The 17214-nt window shown below is 43.6% G+C and overlaps 1 protein-coding gene across 1 annotated transcript in view; it reads left to right on the top strand.

Annotated features, from left to right (window-relative positions):
- The window catches only part of LOC311116164 (rho GTPase-activating protein 42-like), a 173717-nt gene that overhangs the window by 128180 nt on the left and 28323 nt on the right, over positions 1–17214 (top strand). The window contains exons 7-14 of the mRNA XM_084191286.1: positions 3524–3653; positions 5426–5526; positions 5999–6108; positions 7323–7382; positions 12004–12082; positions 14931–14970; positions 16498–16560; positions 16727–16801. Coding sequence (XP_084047412.1) covers positions 3524–3653; positions 5426–5526; positions 5999–6108; positions 7323–7382; positions 12004–12082; positions 14931–14970; positions 16498–16560; positions 16727–16801 — 658 coding nt within the window. The remainder of the gene's footprint in view (positions 1–3523; positions 3654–5425; positions 5527–5998; positions 6109–7322; positions 7383–12003; positions 12083–14930; positions 14971–16497; positions 16561–16726; positions 16802–17214) is intronic.

Here is a 17214-nt window from a genome sequence, read left to right as displayed (position 1 = left end):
TCCTCTAACTACTGTCAAATCAAATCACATTGTATTTGTCACATGCGCCGAATACAACAGGTGTAGACCTCACCGTGAAATGCTCACTTACAAGCCCTTAACCAACAATGCAGTTCAAGACATATATTTACTGAATAAAAATAAATAAAAGTAACACAATAAAATAACAATAACAAGGCTATATTTAGTGGGTATCATTACCGAGTCAATGTGTGGGGGTACAGGTTAGTCGAGGTAATTTGTACATGTAGGTAGGGGTAAAGTGACTATGCATAGATAATAAACAGCTAGTAGCAGCAGTGTAAAATCAAAGGGGAGGGGGGGTCCTGGATGGCAGGAAGCTTGGCCCCAGTGATGTACTGTGCCGTACGCACCACCCTCTGTAGCGCCTTACGGTCAGATGCCAAGCAGTTGCCATACCAGGCGGTGATGCAACCTGTCGAGGATGCTCTCGATGGTGCAGCTGTTGAACTTTATGAGGATCTGGGGACCCCATGCCAAATCTTTTCAGTCTCCTGAGGGGGGAAAGGTGTTGTCGTGCCCTCTTCACGACTGTCTTGGTGTGTTTGGACCATGATAGTTTGTTGGAGAAGTGGACATCAAGGAAATTGAAGCTCTCAACCTGCTCCACTACAGCCCCGTCGATGAGAATGGGGGCATGTTCGGCCCTCCTTTTCCTGTAGTCCACGATCATCTCCTTTGTCTTGATCACGTTGAGGGAGAGGTTGTTATCCTGGCACCACACGGCCAGGTCTCTGACCTCCTACCTATAGGCTGTCTCATCGTTGTCAGTGATCAGGCCTACCACTGTTGTGTCATCGGCAAACTTAATGATGGTGTTGGAGTCGTGCCTGGCCATGCAGTCATGGGTGAACAGGGAGTACAGGAGGGGACTGAGCACGCACCCCTGAGGGGCCCCCGTGTTGAGGATCAGCGTGGCATATGTGTTGTTGCCTACCCTTACCACCTGGGGGCGGCCCGTCAGGAAGTCCAGGATCCAGTTGCGGAGGGAGGTGTTTAGTCCCAGGGTCCTTAGCTTAGTGATGAGCTTTGTGGGCACTATGGTGTTGAACGCTGAGCTGTAGTTTATGTATGGCAACGATAGTTAAGTGAGTTGGCTAAAGTTTGAGCCCAGAGCAGTACTCTACCTCCAGCTTCAGTCTGCAGAGCGTTCATATTCATATCATGCTGTAACTCTTAACACCTGAGGGGTAGTGTAGCCCACTCAAACCCACTAAATCACAAAAGCTCACAGCAAAATTAAAATGTATGGTGTACTTAACTCCAGAATATATTGACTGGAGAAAATATTGATATGTCTCTTTGGGTGCTGTAGCCCAGGAGTTTCATTCAGGTTGAAACCACAGCAGAGTGGTCGTTGTTCAGGTTGAAACCACAGCAGAGTGGTCGTTGTTCAGGTTGAAACCACAGCAGAGTGGTCGTTGTTCAGGTTGAAACCACAGCAGACTGGTCGTTGTTCTCCTGGCCTTCTCTTCCATTACTGTGACCTCTCCTGGCCTTCTCTTCCATTACTGTGACCTCTCCTGGACTTCTCTTCCATTACTGTGACCTCTCCTGGACTTCTCTTCCATTACTGTGACCTCTCCTGGACTTCTCTTCCATTACTGTGACCTCTCCTGGCCTTCTCTTCCGTTACTGTGACCTCTCCTGGACTTCTCTTCCATTACTGTGACCTCTCCTGGACTTCTCTTCCATTACTGTGACCTCTCCTGGCCTTCTCTTCCATTACTGTGACCTCTCCTGGCCTTCTCTTCCATTACTGTGACCTCTCCTGGCCTTCTCTTCCGTTACTGTGACCTCTCCTGGCCTTCTCTTCCATTACTGAGACCTCTCCTGGCCTTCTCTTCCGTTACTCTGACCTCTCCTGGCCTTCTCTTCCATTACTGTGACCTCTCCTGGCCTTCTCTTCCATTACTGTGACCTCTCCTGGCCTTCTCTTCCATTACTGTGACCTCTCCTGGCCTTCTATTCCATTACTGTGACCTCTCCTGGCCTTCTCTTCCGTTACTCTGACCTCTCCTGGCCTTCTCTTCCATTACTGTGACCTCTCCTGGCCTTCTATTCCATTACTGTGACCTCTCCTGGCCTTCTATTCCATTACTGTGACCTCTCCTGGCCTTCTCTTCCGTTACTCTGACCTCTCCTGGCCTTCTCTTCCATTACTGTGACCTCTCCTGGACTTCTCTTCCATTACTGTGACCTCTCCTGGCCTTCTCTTCCGTTACTGTGACCTCTCCTGGACTTCTCTTCCATTACTGTGACCTCTCCTGTACTTCTCTTCCATTACTGTGACCTCTCCTGGCCTTCTCTTCCATTAATGTGACCTCTCCTTCCATTACTGTGACCTCTCCTGGCCTTCTCTTCCATTACTGTGACCTCTCCTGGCCTTCTCTTCCATTACTGTGACCTCTCCTGGCCTTCTCTTCCATTACTGTGACCTCTCCTGGCCTTCTCTTCCATTACTGTGACCTCTCCTGGACTTCTCTTCCATTACTGTGACCTCTCCTGGCCTTCTCTTCCATTACTGTGACCTCTCCTGGCCTTCTCTTCCATTACTGTGACCTCTCCTGGACTTCTATTCCATTACTGTGACCTCTCCTGGCCTTCTCTTCCATTACTGTGACCTCTCCTGGCCTTCTCTTCCATTACTGTGACTCTCCTTGCCTTCTCTTCCATTTTTCAAATTTTGCCACTTCAAGTCTCTGGCCCCCAATTTCTCTCTGACCCAGATGTCAGCTCCGCTGGCCCGAGTACCCTCTCCCTGCCCCCAACAGACACACAGGGTGCTGAGTGCATTAACAAGGCTCTGCCCCCCCCCCCCGGGGTACCTACTCTGTAACCCTCACTCCCTGGGTTAGCAGACACAATTACACACATACACACATACACACACACACACACACACACACATACACACACACAAACAGGGTACTACCAGGGCTCAGCTTGCCCCCGGAGTGCCCACTCAGTAACCCTCTCTGTGGGCTAGCAGACGCAGTAACAGCGTCTGGTGTGGATGAGCCTGTCTCGGCTAGCCTCTCGTGAAGACTGAGGCTGTGAGCAAATGTGAAACAGCACCATTATTCCATATATAGTGCACTAGTTTTGGACTGAGACCAATTCGACTCTGTGGGGAATATAGGGGTGCCATTGGGGGAAGCACACAGTGTGTCATGGTGACTTGCTCAGTGAAAAATGGAGACGTCTTCCACCGGGCGTTTCTTCATCTGGCGCCGTGGAGCATTAATTATGTATGTATTTCTCAGTATATCCCACTGGCTCACCAGAAAAATGCTTTTATAATGTATGGTGTATAGGTGTTGGTGTTATTGTGTTTGATAAGAACACAGCAGCTTTATTCATCATCTGTTATGATGCAAGTTCTCTCTTTTGACCCATGGAAGCTGGTTTTGTGCCGATCTTTATATTTTGATCTGTGTGTGTGTGTGTGTGTGTGTGTGTGTGTGTGTGTGTGTGTGTGTGTGTGTGTGTACACACACAGACGAGGAACAACTTTGTGAGTACGAAGCAGGAGGTAGAGAAACTGATGAAGAGAATCAGATCAGCTGATCAGGACTACAAACCTCCAGGACAGTGGACCATGGAGGGATTCCTCTACGTCCAGGAGAAACGTGAGTCTAACCCCTAACCCTTAACCCCTAACCTCCAGGACAGTGGACCATGGAGGGATTCCTCTACGTCCAGGAGAAACGTGAGTCTAACCCCTAACCCTTAACCCCTAACCTCCAGGACAGTGGACCATGGAGGGATTCCTCTACGTCCAGGAGAAACGTGAGTCTAACCCCTAACCCTTAACCCCTAACCCCCAGGACAGTGGACTAACTCTAACCCCACCCTCTGACTCATACACTAACCCAGATCTATAAGTACTTTTTGTCAAACTCGTCTGACTATGTTGGCTAAAGTACAGGCTTTATTGTGTTGTATTCCTTTCTTTCTGTCTTTCTCTCTGAAGAAACCGTCTTCTACTAGCTAGCTCCAATAACTCTGTTGCTCCTAGCTAGCTCCAATAACTCTGTTGCTCCTAGCTAGCTCCAATAACTCTGTTGCTCCTAGCTAGCTCCAATAACTCTGTTGTTCCTAGCTAGCTCCAATAACTCTGTTGTTCCTAGCTAGCTCCAATAACTCTGTTGCTCCTAGCTAGCTCCAATAACTCTGTTGCTCCTAGCTAGCTCCAATAACTCTGTTGCTCCTAGCTAGCTCCAATAACTCTGTTGCTCCTAGCTAGCTCAAATAACTCTGTTGCTCCTAGCTAGCTCCAATAACTATGTTGCTCCTAGCTAGCTCCAATAACTCTGTTGCTCCTAGCTAGCTCCAATAACTCTGTTGCTCCTAGCTAGCTCCAATAACTCTGTTGCTCCTAGCTAGCTCCAATAACTCTGTTGTTCCTAGCTAGCTCCAATAACTATGTTGCTCCTATTCCACATACCTCTAACTAGTTCACATAAATGTAACTGAGAACATAACCTTACTCTGAGAACATAACCTTACTCTGAGAACATAACCTTACTCTGAGAACATAATCTTACTCTGAGAACATAACCTTACTCTGAGAACATAATCTTACTCTGAGAACATAACCTTACTCTGAGAACATAATCTTACTCTGAGACCATAACCTTACTCTGAGAACATAACCTTACTCTGAGAACATAACCTTACTCTGAGAACATAACTTTAACTCTTAACTCTGAGACCATAACTTTAACTATGAGATCATAACTCTAACTCTGAAAACACAACTTTAACTCTGAGAAGATGACTTTAAATCTGAGAACATAATGCTAACTCTGAGAACATAACTATAACTCTGAACTCTAACTCTGAGACCATAACTCCCTCCTGTAGCTCAGTTGGTAGAGCATGGTGCTTGCAATGCCAGGGTTGTGGGTTCGATTCCCACAGGGGGGCCAGTATGAAAAATGAATGCACTCACTAACTGTAAGTCGCGCTGGATAAGAGCGTCTGAAAAATGTGAAATTGTAACTCTGAGAACATAACTCTGAGAACATGACTCTAACTCTGAGAATGTAACTCTATCTCATTTCATGTTCCTGATCCAGCTTTGATGTGCTCTCAAACTAGTACTGGAGGAAATACCCTGAATACTGGAAACTTTATCTCAGATGATAAACAACAACAACAACATGTTGTTCTATCTTACTTAATTATGAATTTAATTTCAGAAGTCCTTCCAGAACATTGTGGTTTCAGGAAGCAATCATGGCTTAGCTTGGCAGTCCCAAATTGCAGCCTTTTCCCTACATAGTGCACTACTTTTGACCAGATCCCTACAGGCCCTAGTGAAAAAGTAGTGCCTTTTTCGATGTATTTGTTATTTCATGGCCAATCATGGCTGTGTTGTTCCTTGTCTCTGTTTCAGGGCCGCTGGGATGCACGTGGACGCGACACTACTGTACGTATGAGAAGGGCAGCAAAACCTTCACCATGACCAACTTTGAAACCAAATCAGCTGGCAAACAGGTAGTGTATATTGCAGTACACAGGCATCTAGTGGACAGTGATAAACATTATATTATTACTGTCCAGAGTGTTTCCTGACCAGGAAATACTCTGGGCCCTAGTTCTAGACTATAAGCTAGAGCTGACCCAGGAAATACTCAAGGCCCTAGTTCTAGGCTATAAACTAGAGCTGACCAGGGAAATACTCACGGCCTAGTTATTGGCTATAAACTCAGACCTGATCTCAGAGTTTTACCTGGTCTACTCAGGAAAAGGGCCCTATAAATGATTTCCTCTGTTGGAATTGCATTTTAAACCCATAAGGTATCTTTGTCAACAAGCACTAACTCCTTTAAATCCTCCCATATCCTCTGTTGTGTTCTACACCAGTCTCATCATGAGTTCCTCTATTATGTTCTACACCAGTCTCATCATGAGTTCCTCTGTTGTGTTCTACACCAGTCTCATCATGAGTTCCTCTGTTGTGTTCTAGAATGGTCTGGTGGTGAGTCCATCTGAGATGTTCAAGCTGAAGTCCTGTATCCGGAGGAAGACTGACTCCATCGACAAGCGTTTCTGCTTCGATATCGAAGTGGTGGAAAGGTCTGTCATCATTCTTCATATCAGTATTTCTATGAATCACCTTTTTATTACTAAAATGGCGCTCCTACTACTACTTGGCCTGCTAGACCCTGCCCTATCTGTGCTTTAGCCAAATGGCTATGACTATGACTATGGCATGGCAACGGTTGTCAACGACTCTAGCCAACTGCTGTAAATATGGTATGGTTATGGCATGGCAATGGTTGTCAATGACTCTAGCCAACTGCTGTAAATATGGTATGGTTATGGCATGGCAATGGTTGTCAATGACTCTAGCCAACTGCTGTAAATATGGTATGCCTATGGCATGGCAACGGTTGTCAATGACTCTAGCCAACTGCTGTAAATATGGTATGCCAATGGCATGGCATGGCAACGGTTGTCAATGACTCTAGCCAACTGCTGTAAATATGGTATGCCAATGGCATGGCATGGCAACGGTTGTCAATGACTCTAGCCAATTGCTGTAAATATGGTATGCCAATGGCATGGTAACGGTAGTCAATGACTCTAGCCAACTGCTGTAAATATGGTATGCCTATGGCATGGCAACGGTTGTCAATGACTCTAGCCAATTGCTGTAAATATGGTATGCCAATGGCATGGCAATGGTAGTCAGTGACTCACAAATTGCGCTGAGTAACAATGTACAGTTTGGCTTAAACACATAAAGATCTATTATCCGGCTACCTCCTATAAGTGTCACTGAAAACATGAACATAATAGAAACTAGATTACAGCAAACAGTAACAGTAATAGTAATCATAGACACTTAAATATGATCAAATTAAGAGGCCTTTATCAACATTATGATTACAGTAACAGACCCAGTTGTCATCGTAGTGATTGTTGTCGTCAGACTAGTGCTGGTTCCACTGAAGTCACTTGGGACTGATTGCAACTGAATGGGATTTGAAAAGACAGACGCCATATGCGGAAAACAAGTGCATTTCCCTTTTGATTAGATGTTTAAACTTCCTGTTTAAACCTTATTGGCTGTTTTTAGCTATTGTTGTTATTAGTGTGTAGATGTGTTTAGATGTTTTCAGCTCTGTGTCCTGCATGTTCTTTAAGTGTCCTTTTTACTGAAGCCTTTTTGTTTTACTAAATGTGCTAGCTAGCAGTTAGTCTTTTATACAGAGATGATTTTATTTTATTTTTCTGTTATTTGTACCCATTTCTTCTTTTCTCTGTGTTTCTTCGTGTCGATGTAGAACTGACATCTGTCATGGAACTCTTTTCCGACCTCTTCAGTTAAAGTTCTGTAAAGTCCGGTACGTCACTGTACTGTTGCTATCCTGCCCCCCCCCTCTCTCTCAGAGCAGTGTGCATGTTTCTGCATGTGTTTAAGGCTGATAGTCATCCCCATTCATTCACTCTTTACAACTTCTAATGAACTTTGAATAAAAATACATTGCTTTTTTTTTTTCTTCACCAATCACAATCACCGAATCAGACTTCACCAATCACAATCACCGAATCAGACTTCACCAATCACAATCAATCGTGATGGGAAAGGAAAGCGTGACGTAAATAAATACTCCACTTGAATAATTTCTTCTCATCTACAATTACTATAATCGTTTATCGATTTCAATAATATCATTCTGACTTTAAGTAATGGATTCATTCATCAACTTGATTCCATTTGTACAATTTTCAGATTTCAGAGACCCTTAATGCATGGGGGGGAACATTGTTTATTAATAGGACTTAAATGTTTGACTAGCCCAGTAAGAAGGGCAGGGAGTGAGGCAGACAGACGTTCAGATGCAGATCAAACCGGTCCTGGAGGAGAAGAAAAATCAATTGATCAAGTGGTTTCATTCATGAGATGACGGCATCAGAACAGGCAGGCCTCGCTCGGCTGAGTCGGTGTGTTTCAAAATGGAGCGGTAGCTAACCACCACACCTGGATTCAAATACTATTTGAAATCTTTCAAATCATTTCAGCATTTGTTCTAGCCTGCCTAGGATGCCAGATGGGCAGGTATACAGGTTTGGGAATATTCTATAAGTACATCCATTGGTTTGATTAATACAGGCAACATTAAAAAAATACACATATCAAGTATTTTAAATGATACCAAAAAAAAGTATTTGAACCTAGGTCTGGTCAGGGCAGCTGTCTTCACCTCCAATCCGAGCGCTGCTGAGCTGAGCATGGACAATAACTCCTGTTTAACTGGCTGGGTAGCTAACTAATTTATCACCTGAAAGATCAGATATGCTTATTCTAACCGCGAGGGCAACGTGGAGCCACGACCCCAGTCAGCTTCCTGTACGGTGTACATTTGAGGACATCCTTATCCTCAAGCCTCACCAGGGGGATACGGTGGAGTTGCCCCTGATCTTCGGTCAGTTTTTGTTTTTTTCCACTAATCGTTAAGGTTAGTATTGGGGGAGGGGAAGCTGATCTGTACCTAGGGAAAGTTTACCCAGGAGCCCTCACATCAGAGTGAGGCATGACGCTTGCGACTGAGGTTGTCCTAAAATGGACACCGTATGTTCATCTCCAGCTCATCCATTCATCATCATTACATTACACTTGCTGTCTGTGTGTTCTCAGCCACTCCATTCCAACACTTCATGTTTAATAGCAACTATACACAGCAGCAGCATCATCTAGCTACAAGGCTTTCAGCTAGTGCTAACCCTTACTGCTAGCTGCTGGGGGGTAATGTTGGGAATGCATCAATGTATGAGTACATGTTAACCTGTATTTACTATTACATGGATACTATTACATGGATACTAATACATGGATACTATTACATTAATAATATTACATTAATACTATTACATCAATAATATTACATCAATAATATTACATTAATACTATTACATGGGTAATATTACATTAATATGATTACATTAATACTATTACATTGATACTATTACATGGATACAATTACAACGATACTATTACATTAATAATATTACATTAATACTATTGCATTAATATTATTACATCGATACTATTACATTAATAATATTACATGGATACTATTACATTAATAATATTACATTAATACTATTACATCAATAATATTACATCAATAATATTACATTAATACTATTACATGGGTAATATTACATTAATATGATTACATTAATACTATTACATTGATACTATTACATTAATAATATTACATGGATACTATGAAAAATTGGTCTGAAATGAGCCTTCAGAGGGATTGTGTATTCAGATATTAGACACATCTGGAGATAGACTATAGAACCCTACAGGGATCAGCTGGAGATAGACTATAGAACCCTATAGGGATCAGCTGGAGATAGACTATAGAACCCTACAGGGATCAGCTGGAGATAGACTATAGAACCCTACAGGGATCAGCTGGAGATAGACTATAGAACCCTACAGGGATCAGCTGGAGATAGACTATAGAACCCTATAGGGAACAGCTGGAGATAGACTATAGAACCCTACAGGGATCAGCTGGAGATAGACTATAGAACCCTACAGGGATCAGCTGGAGATAGACTATAGAACCCTACAGGGAACAGCTGGAGATAGACTATAGAACCCTACAGGGATCAGCTGGAGATAGACTATAGAACCCTACAGGGATCAGCTGGAGATAGACTATAGAACCCTACAGGGATCAGCTGGAGATAGACTATAGAACCCTACAGGGATCAGCTGGAGATAGACTATAGAACCCTATAGGGAACAGCTGGAGATAGACTATAGAACCCTACAGGGATCAGCTGGAGATAGACTATAGACCCCTATAGGGAACAGCTGGAGATAGACTATAGAACCCTACAGGGATCAGCTGGAGATAGACTATAGAACCCTACAGGGATCAGCTGGAGATAGACTATAGACCCCTATAGGGAACAGCTGGAGATAGACTATAGAACCCTACAGGGATCAGCTGGAGATAGACTATAGAACCCTACAGGGATCAGCTGGAGATAGACTATAGAACCCTACAGGGAACAGCTGGAGATAGACTATAGAACCCTACAGGGATCAGCTGGAGATAGACTATAGAACCCTACAGGGATCAGCTGGAGATAGACTATAGAAACCTACAGGGATCAGCTGGAGATAGACTATAGAACCCTACAGGGAACAGCTGGAGATAGACTATAGAACCCTACAGGGAACAGCTGGAGATAGACTATAGAACCCTACAGGGATCAGCTAGAGATAGACTATAGAACCCTACAGGGATCAGCTGGAGATAGACTATAGAACCCTACAGGGATCAGCTGGAGATAGACTATAGAACCCTACAGGGATCAGCTGGAGATAGACTATAGAACCCTACAGGGATCAGCTGGAGATAGACTATAGAACCCTACAGGGATCAGCTGGAGATAGACTATAGAACCCTACAGGGATCAGCTGGAGATAGACTATAGAACCCTACATGGATCAGCTGGAGATAGACTATAGAACCCTACAGGGATCAGCTGGAGATAGACTATAGAACCCTACAGGGATCAGCTGGAGATAGACTATAGAACCCTACAGGGATCAGCTGGAGATAGACTATAGAACCCTACAGGGATCAGCTGGAGATAGACTATAGAACCCTACAGGGATCAGCTGGAGATAGACTATAGAACCCTACAGGGATCAGCTGGAGATAGACTATAGAACCCTACAGGGATCAGCTGGAGATAGACTATAGAACCCTACAGGGATCAGCTGGAGATAGACTATAGAACCCTACAGGGATCAGCTGGAGATAGACTATAGAACCCTACAGGGATCAGCTGGAGATAGACTATAGAACCCTACAGGGATCAGCTGGAGATAGACTATAGAACCCTACAGGAATCAGCTGGAGATAGACTATAGAACCCTACAGGGATCAGCTGGAGATAGACTATAGAACCCTACAGGGAACAGCTGGAGATAGACTATAGAACCCTACAGGGAACAGCTGGAGATAGACTATAGAACCCTACAGGGAACAGCTGGAGATAGACTATAGAACCTACACGGAACAGCTGGAGATAGACTATAGAACCCTACAGGGAACAGCTGGAGATAGACTATAGAACCCTACAGGGAACAGCTGGAGATAGACTATAGAACCCTACAGGGAACAGCTGGAGATAGACTATAGAACCCTACAGGGATCAGCTGGAGATAGACTATAGAACCCTACAGGGAACAGCTGGAGATAGACTATAGAACCCTACAGGGAACAGCTGGAGATAGACTATAGAACCCTTACAGGGATCAGCTGGAGATAGACTATAGAACCCTACAGGGAACAGCTGGAGATAGACTATAGAACCCTACAGGGAACAGCTGGAGATAGACTATAGACCCCTACAGGGATCAGCTGGAGATAGACTATAGACCCCTACAGGGATCAGCTGGAGATAGACTATAGAACCCTACAGGGATCAGCTGGAGATAGACTATAGAACCCTACAGGAATCAGCTGGAGATAGACTATAGAACCCTACAGGGATCAGCTGCAAGGAGGAGAAATGATCCACTCTCAAATCAAATCAAGCACTATACTAATCTGTTTAATTTGGAGTGGGAATGTAATCATTAACATCATTTACAGAAGGCCACACAGCACTGGGTGAAGACTGCTATTTTTAAGCACAGTGGTAATTTCATTGAATTAATTTAATAGGGGTTTTGTCTGGTGTATAAACATAGCCTGCTACTGTATCACTAGGAATGCGTCTCAAATGGCACCCTATTCCCTATATAGTGCACTACCTTTGACCAGACCCCTATGGGAGAGGGAGAGCCTATGGGCCCTTGTCAAAAGTAGTGCACTATATAGGGAATAGGGTGCCATTTGAGATGCAGACATATGGACCCTGGGTATTGAGATGTGATGTGACTAAAGTATCCTTTGTGGTGAGTGTTGTGTTAACCTATTTCAGGCATGGCATCGTGACTCTCCAGGCTCTGTCTGAGTCCAACAGAAGGCTGTGGCTGGAGGCTATGGATGGCAAGGAGCCGGTGATTAACCTCTCCTTCTCTCTTCTCACCTCTCTCTCTCTCTCTCTCTCTCTCTCTCTCTCTCTCTCTCTCTCTCTCTTTCTCTCTCTCTTCTGTCTCTCTCTCTATCTCTCTCTCTCTCTCTCTCTCTCTCTCTCTCTCTCTCTCTCTCTGTCTCTCTTTTCATCTCTCCTTCTCACCTCTCCCCCCTCTCTCTCTCTATCTCTCTCTGTCTTTCTCTCTCTCTCTCTCTCTCTCTCTCTCTCTCTCTCTCTCTCTCTCTCTCTCTCTCTCTCTCTCTCTCTCTGTCTCTCTCTCTCTCTCTCTCTCTCTCTCTCTCTCTCTCTCTCTCTCTCTCTCCCTCTCCCCCTCTCTCTCTCTCTCTCTCTCTCTCTCTCTCTCTCTCTCTCTCTCTCTCTCTCTCTCTCTCTCTGTCTCTCTCTCTCTCCCTCTCTCTGTCTCTCTCTCTCTCTCTCTTCTTTCCTTTTATATTCCCACTCTTGTACAGTCTATCTGCTTTCTGGTGTCCGGCAGGGACATAGTGAAAATATGTTTGTCTTTGGTGCCCCTTCTGGCTGTATGAAACATAACTATACTGTAGCTATAGGACAGGTGTGTCAAACTGAATTCCTGGGGGGCTGTATGTCTGCGAGATTTCACTCCTCTCTTATACTTGATTAATCAATTAACATAATTGATTAGTTAGGAACTCCTCTTACCTGGTTGTCTAGGTTGTAGCCCTTTACACTCGTACCCATATACAGGTTGAAAATGGCAGATCTGGACACTGATAAGCAGCTAAATTGGAACACAGTGGCTGTACAGTAACATGCTATACATGAGGTCAGAGCTCAGGGCCTGTGTTTCACAGCTCTGTCTGGGTTTTGACTGACAGCCTTTCTGAACTTGAGCACCTTGCTCGACAGTAAGATGGCCTCCATCCCTCCTGATAATTGGGTAAATTAAGACGACTCTATTTATTTTTGAAAGATGAAACATTGAGGATTATAATAAATATCGCTTCGATGTCATACAAGCAAGTCAAACGACCAGCTGACCCAGATTGTGATAGATAAAATAAAGTTTTTGGATTGCGTAAACAACAACAGTAATTGTGTGATGGCGGGGATGCAGGACTGTGTTCCAAACAAAACAACTACAAGTGTGCTTGCTCTAAATCCTCAACGGCACAGCCAGGAGAGCTAAAAAAAAAAAAAAAAAACATTTATAGTTAAAGACTCTTCTTTGAGTCATAAAAGTGTATTGAAATGACGTAGGAACTGTGCAGACTTGGAGAGGTGTGTGGCCACTTGGAGACACCAGTTAGTCCTCTCACTCAAACCCACACTTTGGAGAGGTGTGAGGCCACTTGGAGACACCAGTTAGTCCTCTCACTCAAACCCACACTTTGGTATGTGTGAGGCCACTTGGAGACACCAGTTAGTCCTCTCACTCAAACCCACACTTTGGAGAGGTGTGAGGCCACTTGGAGACACCAGTTAGTCCTCTCACTCAAACCCACACTTTGGAGAGGTGTGAGCCCACTTGGAGACACCAGTTAGTCCTCTCACTCAAACCCCCAGTTTGGAGAGGTGTGAGGCCACTTGGAGACACCAGTTAGTCCTCTCACTCAAACCCACACTTTGGAGAGGTGTGAGCCCACTTGGAGACACCAGTTAGTCCTCTCACTCAAACCCCCAGTTTGGAGAGGTGTGAGGCCACTTGGAGACACCAGTTAGTCCTCTCACAAAAACCCCCACTTTGGAGAGGTGTGAGGCCACTTGGAGACACCAGTTAGTCCTCTCACTCAAACCCACACTTTGGAGAGGTGTGAGGCCACTTGGAGACACCAGTTAGTCCTCTCACTCAAACCCACACTTTGGAGAGGTGTGAGGCCACTTGGAGACACCAGTTAGTCCTCTCACTCAAACCCACACTTTGGAGAGGTGTGAGGCCACTTGGAGACACCAGTTAGTCCTCTCACTCAAACCCACACTTTGGAGAGGTGTGAGGCCACTTGGAGACACCAGTTAGTCCTCTCACTCAAACCCTTGGCATTGTGTTTAGTCTTATGTGGCACCTACCCCCCGTTCTCCAGGAATATTCTGATCATGTTACTGAATGTTTCCAGTATTTTCAGATTTTGTTATCAACAAATGAGGCGAAAAAGACAGTAAATGTAAAATGCACATAAAATCAACATTGTAATGTTTGGATTCAGTCTTGTGTCAGGTGAACTCTTGTGTCCTCACCTTTGGTCTAATAATTTTCCCATAATCTCCAAACTGTTCCCTTTCAATTGCTACCATTGTTATGCATATGCTTTCCATATTTCTTCTGTAAGAAACATTTCAATGATGCCCTATCCATATAGGACAATTCCCATGAGTGTAAAGGGTTAATAACAAACATGTCCCTCCTGGAAGTGAGTTTGACACCCTGCTTTAGGATGTGTCCTCTGTAAGATGGTTTGGACACCCTGCTTTAGGATGTGTCCTCTGTAAGATGGTTTTGACACCCTGCTTTAGGATGTGTCCTCTGTAAGATGGTTTTGACACCCTGCTTTAGGATGTGTCCTCTGTAAGATGGTTTTGACACCCTGCTTTAGGATGTGTCCTCTGTAAGATGGTTTTGACACCCTGCTTTAGGATGTGTCCTCTGTAAGATGGTTTTGACACCCTGCTTTAGGATGTGTCCTCTGTAAGATGGTTTTGACACCCTGCTTTAGGATGTGTCCTCTGTAAGATGGTTTTGACACCCTGCTTTAGGATGTGTCCTCTGTAAGATGGTTTTGACACCCTGATTTAGGATGTGTCCTCTGTAAAATGGTTTTCAACTGAGTGTAATTAACTCTGTTGATTTTCTCCAGATTTACAACCTTCCAGCCATTCTGAGCAAGAAAGAAGAGAGTAAGTATTTTATCGAACACTCATATGAATACACTACACAACACATGTACAACATACTACACAACACATGTACAACATACTACACAACACATGTACAACATACTACACAACACATGTACAACATACTACACAACACATGTACAACATACTACACAACACATGTACAATATACTACACAACACATGTACAGCATACTACACAACACATGTACAACATACTACACAACACATGTACAACATACTACACAACACATGTACAACATACTACACAACACATGTACAATATACTACACAACACATGTACAACATACTACACAACACATGTACAATATACTACACAACACATGTACAACATACTACACAACACATGTACAACATACTACACAACACATGTACAATATACTACACAACACATGTACAACATACTACACAACACATGTACAATATACTACACAACACATGTACAACATACTACACAACACATGTACAACATACTACACAACACATGTACAATATACTACACAACACATGTACAATATACTACACAACACATGTACAACATACTACACAACACATGTACAACATACTACACAACACATGTACAACATACTACACAACACATGTACAACATACTACACAACACATGTACAACATACTACACAACACATGTACAACATACTACACAACACATGTACAACATACTACACAACACATGTACAACATACTACACAACACATGTACAACATACTACACAACACATGTACAACATACTACACAACACATGTACAACATACTACACAACACATGTACAATATACTACACAACACATGTACAGCATACTACACAACACATGTACAACATACTACACAACACATGTACAACATACTACACAACACATGTACAACATACTACACAACACATGTACAACATACTACACAACACATGTACAACATACTACACAACACATGTACAACATACTACACAACACATGTACAACATACTACACAACACATGTACAACATACTACACAACACATGTACAACATACTACACAACACATGTACAACATACTACACAACACATGTACAACATACTACACAACACATGTACAACATACTACACAACACATGTACAATATACTACACAACACATGTACAGCATATTACAGTTCTGACTTTCCTAAGTGTCCAAAGAGTAAATCATATGTCTAATGACAGATGCATTATCTAATGCTAACCCTAAAACCATTTTATTGCTTGTTGTTGTTGTTGTTGTTGTTGTTGTTGTTGTTGTCTGTAGCCATCCACTTTTACCCATTAACTCCACCTACGCAGTTAGACTCAGTTGAATAGCGTGAATCATCATTAGTACACACTCTCTGTGTGAGAGAACAAAGCTGCAATCACAACACTCAGATTATTCATCCCATTCCCTCTACAGTGCACTACTATTCAACAGAGACCCGCGGGTCCTCATGTTCTGTGTATTAAACCCAGTCAACCCTGCTCTTTATCTTCCCTGTGTTTCAGCGTACCTAAACGAGGCAGGGTTTAATTTTGTGAGGAAATGTATTGACCTGGTGGAGGTACGAGGTGAGTCATCAGAGCAGACATTTTCTCTCCCTGCTCCCAGGCTTCAGCTGTCAAAACAGTCTCACTGTAATGCTGCGTGACCAAGCACGGGAACCAACACCACTTCTCATTAGTTTATGTGTGTGTGTGTGTGTGTGTGTGTGTGTGTGTGTGTGTGATCTCATAGGGATCAACACGTTGGGCCTCTACAGAATAGGAGGGGTCAACTCTAAGGTCCAGAAGTTGATGACCACTGTGTTTGGTAAGTAGCCTCTGCTATCTCTCTCTCTCTCTCTCTGTCTCTCTTTCTCTCTCTCTCTCTCTCTCTCTCTCTCTCTCTCTCTCTCTCTCTCTCTCTCTCTCTCTCTCTCTCTCTCTCTCTCTCTCTCTCTCTCTCTCTCTCTCTCTCTCTCTCTCTCTCTCTCTCTCTCTCTCTCTCTCTCTCTCTCTCTCTCTCTCTCTCTCTCTCTCTCTCTCTCTCTCTCTCTCTCTCTCTCTCAAATCAAATCAAATTGTATTTATCACATCCGCTTAATACAGCGGGTGTAAACTTAACCGTGAAATGTTTTTCTTACGAGCCCTTCCCAATGATGCAGAGTTAAAAAAGAATAATACAAATATAAATAGTAACACAGGAGGAATAAAATACACAAGAATGGAGCTATATACAGGAAG

This window comes from Coregonus lavaretus (genome assembly GCF_964263955.1).
Source record: "Coregonus lavaretus genome assembly, contig: HAP1_SCAFFOLD_503, whole genome shotgun sequence".
NCBI classification, from domain to species: Eukaryota; Metazoa; Chordata; class Actinopteri; order Salmoniformes; family Salmonidae; genus Coregonus; species Coregonus lavaretus.
This window is presented reverse-complemented; position numbering and strand designations above follow the sequence as displayed.